Raw genomic sequence first — 6,679 nt, 5'->3', positions numbered from 1 at the left:
ACCAACTTATAGAGGGCTCTCCAGACAATGCCAGCACCTACATTAGCTCCTGTAACTCACCATTGGTACCACCTCTCCTGGCTCAAATGGGCACCTACCCAACAACTAAAACCTGGTTTTAAAGGGCATATCTGCTCTTGTATCTCTCTTATTCACCCGTGCCTCTCCAGTACAACCAGAGCACTTCTCTGCCCCATTCTTTCTGGCAGTTAATGACCTTTTCCATGGATAGCCCTATCCACAGGGCCAATAATAACAATCTATTTTTCTCCTAGCCACATACCTTCTCATTTTCCTCAAGGAACAGATGTCTACAGTCTTCAGGATGGCAGTTAACCAGATGCCTCTCCAGCCACACATCCTGCTGAGTGTGAGCCCACCAACTCCCAACTCTCTCCTCCCCCATGTCACCCCATACCTACAAGAAGTAGCCAAACTTAAGTCGGTGCCCCTATACCTAAAGAGTCGGGAATGTTTGGTTGAAAGTGTCATGCAAGTCTCTGGCATTCATACACCCAAAGAGTCTGGAATGTTTGGGTTAAGCCTTCCCTTAAAGAAACCATGCAGTTCTTGCCACTAAAGCTGAGTGAGAAAACCCCTTAAAGGAGCCATGGCTCTGCTTGCCACCAGCAAACAGAGAAAGAAGTTGTGTTAAACTCTGTTTTTCATGTCTAGAATTTCTTCCCAAACTCTCTTAGGTTTTAAGTGGATTTAGTTGGCCATGTTGGCACCAATTATTGACAGAGTTTTCTATCCCTCCTGGTCCTGCAGTGATCAATACCAAAGAAACACATAGAGGCCTATATTAATTATAAACTCTTTGGCGTATTAGCTCAGGCTTCTTATTAATTAACTCTTACATTTTACTTTAACCCATACTTCTTGTCTGTATTAACCATGTGGCTTGGTACCTTGGCATTCTCATCTTGCATCCTCTGAATCTGGATGATGAATGCAGACTGAGCCTTTCCTCTTCTCAGAATTCTCCTATTCTCATCATCCTGTCTGTACTTCCTGTATGGCTACTGGCCAATCAACATTTTATTAAACCAATACAAGTGACAAATCTTTACAGGGTACAAGTCCATTGCCCCACAGCATTTCTTAGCCTAATTTTTAAGTTTTTCTTGAACTGAAGATGTTGAAAGTAGTTAAACTCTGGTTGTGGAGCTGAAGATGAGTTAAATAGTTAAAGTTTAGTGGGTATACTTAGGAAGTATACTCTCCAATATATTGAGCTACCTGCAGGCTTTGCAGTGTGTTCCATATTCCTAGCTTTGGTGAGCTGTCACCCATGCCATCATTGGCTTTGATAATTCAGCTGTCTTTGAGTCATTTCTATTCCTATAAGTTACACATGGATCATATTCCTATAAGCAACCCCAATAAAACCTGTTGGTTCATCAAATTGGTCTTTGTGTTATCCATGCTTTGGTCTGTTGTGGGTTTCCTATGTGTAGTGAATAGACATGTGTGTTACATCTTCCCAGGAATTTTTTTTGCCACACAGCACAAGTTAACAACTGAAGTTAACTATGACTTCTCCAAATACCAACATGTTAGTTAGGTACAGGTGGTCTAGGTCAAGTATCTCACAGCATCTTGGCTATGATCTGCTAGGGCATTTCTATGTTCCTGAAGCATTTTTTTGTACATGATGTTGAGTAATATGCTAACAGAAGAGAGGCAAGGACTTCTTGTGGCCTTAAAGATATAATTGCTTACTCAACCCAGAGAAATGAGAATAAATGAGTAATGCCTATCTCATGCCTCTACCTACATAGTGAAAGTGTTTACAGTTGGCTAGTTTCTCTTCTTCCTAGCATTTGTATAACTTTGAAATATGCTCACATCTGTGGGAATATATTTGGTGTGTTCATGTCTACATATTTTCTTTTTGTATTGAAGGAAAAAAAGAGCTTACAATCCTGAGAATGTCTCAAACTTTCCAGTACTTAAAACTGAATTTGAGGGAGGTCCAGTTCTGTTTACTTCTCTGACCTTTCCAATTATTCACTTTACCATTTATAATGGTCAGCTACCAATGAAGCAGTCATGGCTCTGCCAGACATCTTTGAGGTATCTTAGACACCCCCAGCTCCTTATATATCTTGTGGTTTTATGTAAAACGTGAAACACTACTCTTTGCTATCATCTCACCAGTAGAACTTGTGCTGACAAAAATCAGCCCAACATTGGCCTAAGCAGTTTGCTCCTAGAGGGTCCTGATAATCCCTGTTGGAAGCTCCTAGTAGACTTTCCTTGTTTTCACTTAAATTTTCTTTTTGTTACTCTTTCAAAAGTACATATCATTTTACATAAAATTATCAACATCAAGTCAAACAGAAGCCCTCCATGTGATATGGAAACCTACTACTTTGAATCATTTCCCTGTATGAGATATGGGGCAGCATCATCATCATTGTTGTTCCAGTCTCAAATAACAAAATACAGGTCCTTCAAGTGTAACATATGTTGGCACAACTCAAATCACATTGAGGTGTTGGTGGGCTGAGTCATGTGAACTTTAGATGGTAAGAAACTCTGGTAGTTGTTAAGTTCTTTTCATAAACTATCCCAGTGAGGAGTACCTGAGTCAGACAGATTTGGGCTTAAATTATTACTTGATAGTTCTTTGATCTAAGAAGTCATCTCATATCTACAGCAATGGAACTTTCAGACATCACTAGAGTTGTTTGAATAGCACACATAGCATCTGTATACCTCCTGATGGAAACCTTTCAATCCTAAGGAGTTTTTTCTCAAGCTGCTTTCAGCCATGCTCTTTCAAACACAGGAGAAGCTGGTTCAGCCAGTTCTTTCAGTCAAGACATATCTACAGCTCCTTGATTCTGACAACATGACCTCCAATATTGCAAGCTGAATGTAGAGCAAGAGTAAAAATGATAGACCAGTACTTTTGGTACTGACACTAATTTCCTCAGAAAGTGGAAACTGAAGTGATGTCAAGAGCTTCTCCTGGAGAAGTGTCAGTCAAGGGTACCTCCTAGACTTGCAACTTTCTCTGCCTCCTGACAGCTTTCTTAGTACTTGGAACATAAACTGGGAGATCTCTTCAAACAGTGATAGCTGTTGGCCCTGCACAAAGTTTCACTACTATTATAAACTCATAAAACTTCCAAGAACATTTAAAAACACTTGCTTGTTTTTCTTACAGTCCTTTCTAATTAGAAAATACACTGATTGCTTAACAAATAAATTCAGTATCTAAAAATTGCAAAGTTCTTGGTTTGATCTCATGGACTACACCTACTGCTGTGATGATATTGGAGCTTCCTAACGCACTGTGCTTCTATAGCAAAAATACTCAGAACTGCATCATTTATAAGCCATAGCAATTTCTTCTCATGATTATGAAAGTTGTGAGTGAAAAAAAATGCTCTGAAGTATTTACTATCTTGTAAGGGCACAGCTTTAGTTTCTGGGATTGTTCTTCGTTGGTGTGTCTTTGTGATGAATATGACTGTGCTCACTGTGGTAGAAGAAAGAAAGGTGCAAAGGATAGAATGTTTTCCATAGGAATCTCATGAAGTGATCACCTCTGATACCTTTCCCTTTTAACAGAAGAATTTTAGATATACACAATATTAGAAAAAGGAAAAGTGTGAATTCTAAAGTTAAATTTTAACACTTCTAATTTTTAAAAATATTCTTTATCTTTATAAATTCATGTGTATGTGTGCATGTCTGTATGTCAGCACATATACATATGTGTAGGTGTCTGAAAATGACAGGTGGCACTAGATCTCTTGGAGCTGGAATATCAGACTGACACAGATGTTGGGACCTGGACACCTATCCTTTGCAAGAGCAGTACACGCTATCAACAGCTGGGCATCTCCCTAGTTCTACTGATCATCATTTGCATCCCCAAATTGAATCAATCAAAAGGCATCCATTACAATCACTGAAATATTAAATTATCTTTTCATTACAAAACTACAATTATTTCTCAAACTTATTCTTTTATATTCAAAATAGGTTCCTGATTGTTCTGATCAATACATAGAAGTATTTCTCAAGTTGCCGGCTATTACCATTACTTCTTTGCTCTCTCACTGATTTTAAACACCCTTATTTGTAGTATTTGGCAGTGATGTCAAGAACTATATCTTTGTCCAACTTAATTTGATATGTAAAAAAATTCCATATATACTGATAAACACATGCAAAAATAACTACATAATGAAAATGAACTTAAAAATATCATGATGATTAAAAATTCATCATGAACTTAAAAATACACTAGTGGTACAAAAAGAAGGCTCATTAGGTAAATGTACTTGTTACCTGGCCTAAGAACATGAGTTCAATTCCAAGGGTGAACCCAGTGAAATGAAAGAACTCTTTTAGGCAAATTGTCCTTGACCTCAACGTGTGTGGCATGGCAGGTGCACAACCACACAACCCACACCCACTCATGCAAATATATAAAAAAGAGTATTAAAATATACTACTATCTAAAACAATTGTGTGTGATCATAATATACTACTTCTACCAAGAATGCACAGGGTACATGGGATGTTCACACACTTGGACCAAGCTTCCTGAGAATGATGAAAATTCCTCAAGTGATATTAATGAGATGTGTACCAATAAATGGTTATCATGTTGTTATAAATACATTAACCAGTTTGTAATTTTATTGTGCATTCTAAACTATTAAATATTTGTTAATTCAGTATAGCAAGACACAAGAACTATTTTCATATATTTGGAAAGATCCCATGTTAACATTCCAAAACACATTATATTTTAACATGACTGTAAAGAATATGGGATATTTCGTTAGAAAAACATGGAATATGATATTGGAATTGTCAGTTGATGACTTCTTAGAGGATAAAGCATCACTTTTCTTGGGGGTCTGGCCACTGGTAGTTTGTCCATGACCCAGGAGATAGCTCCACACCATGCACTAATTGGTCAGCATTAATTGGACTCAGGAGGCTGTTACTACTAAGAAGATGCAAAGTCAGGAAGGAAAGAGGTTGAGAGATCCTGGGGGAATTTGAAGTGAGGCGGTGGAGTATAAATAAGATAAAAATACATTGAATGTTTGTACAAAGTTTTCAAAGAATAAATGATAAAATTCTATTAAGTTTTTAAAAATTCAGCCAGGAAAACACATTTTAACTGTTAAATAATTTTACTTGTTATACTATCACCTATAACATAAAATTCTTCTTGCCAAATTGCCTAATGCCCCCTTTACATCCTTATTCCTCAAAGTGTAAATAAATGGGTTGAGTGTAGGAGTCACCACACCATAGAAGAGAGCCATGAACTTAGGTTGGTCCCTTGAGATAGAGGAGGGAGGCTGAAGGTACATACTTATTCCTGGGCCATAAAATAAGGAAACTACTATGAGATGAGAGGAACATGTACCAAAGGCCTTTGTCCTTCCCTCAGAAGACTTAATCCTAAGTATAGCATGTCCGATACTAATATATGAAGCAAGTATTAAGCATAAAGGAACAGCTAGTATAAAAATGCATGCCACAGAAAGTGCCAACTCATTTGTCTCTTTTTCACCGCAAGCAGTCTTTATCAGAACTGGAATCTCACATAATAAGTGATCCAGTGTATTGATGCCACAAAGTGGCAACTGTAACGTAAGTGTGGCTTCTGAGATTGCATAGACAATTCCACAGAGCCACATGACGCACACTAACAGAGTGCATGCACGATGGTTCATTATCAGGGAGTAGTGCAGAGGTCTGCAGATGGCCACGTAGCGATCAAAAGACATAATAGCCAGAAGAAGACACTCTGTGCCCCCCATTCCACTAAATAAATAAAGTTGAATTGCACACCCCACATAGCTTATGGTCTTTCTGGAGCTTCCCAGGTTGAACAGCATCTGAGGCACAATGCTTGTGGTGTAGCACATGTCCAGAAAGGAGAGATTTGTGAGGAAGAAATACATGGGACTGTGAAGACGGGGTTCTAAGGTGGACACAAGAATGATGGCAACATTCCCAAACATGGCTAGCGGATATGTTACCAGAAGAATAATGAAGACAGGGAGCTCCAGCCAAGGATGGTTGGCAAAGCCAAGCAGAATAAACTCTTCAGGGTGGGTTGCATTAATGACTACCATTGTCTTTAATCTGTTTCACCTGTAATAACAAAGCAGTAGAGAGAAGGAGAGGGAGAGAGAAAGGGAGAGACTTGAGAAATGACAAATGATAACACATTATTTTCTATCTTGTACATTTTCCAGTGATTAAAAAAGCAAACAGATTGTTATGGCTTTGATGGGGGTAAAGAAGATAAAGAGTCTTGACCAGGTAATCCATTTCCTTTTATGACACTAAACAACATACATTTCCTTTAAGAACACTAAATAACAAAATAAGCTACTTTAAACAAGATCTATCTCTGGATACTGAATTTCTTCAACTGTATAAGGATAAATCATTGAATTCTCATTACGATTAAGCAAAAAGAGAAGTTTGCATCCATTGAAGATTCACAAAAATTGCTTTTCTAACTCTAATTGACATCAAAATCAATCAGGACTTTAAAAAAAATATTATCCCCAGCATGTTACGGAACAGAGGTTTCATGAGTCTGAGAACTGACAAGCCTCCTTTTCAAATAAGTGCTGTGGGTATTGTTTAAATAATCAAATTGGTTAAAAATAATAGGATA

General features: G+C 37.8%; 1 protein-coding gene across 1 annotated transcript; it reads right to left on the bottom strand.

Moving 5' to 3' along the window:
- Nucleotides 1–5,186: 5,186 nt before the first annotated feature.
- Nucleotides 5,187–6,125, bottom strand: LOC125406512 (olfactory receptor 2B11-like). The gene has a single exon (XM_048443549.2). The coding sequence runs from the start codon at nt 6,123–6,125 to the stop codon at nt 5,187–5,189; it is 939 nt and encodes a 312-aa protein (XP_048299506.1).
- Nucleotides 6,126–6,679: the final 554 nt, after the last annotated feature.

Source organism: Myodes glareolus, chromosome 18 (genome assembly GCF_982192425.1).
Source record: "Myodes glareolus chromosome 18, mMyoGla1.1, whole genome shotgun sequence".
In the NCBI taxonomy this organism is placed as follows: domain Eukaryota; kingdom Metazoa; phylum Chordata; class Mammalia; order Rodentia; family Cricetidae; genus Myodes; species Myodes glareolus.
The sequence above is the reverse complement of the archived record's forward strand: the minus strand, read 5'-3'. Positions and strand labels throughout refer to the sequence as shown.

Coding starts and splice junctions, on each gene's coding strand:
- LOC125406512 (XM_048443549.2), bottom strand. CDS start 6,125: ATGGTAGTCATTAATGCAACCCACCCTGAAGAGTTTATTCTGCTTGGC.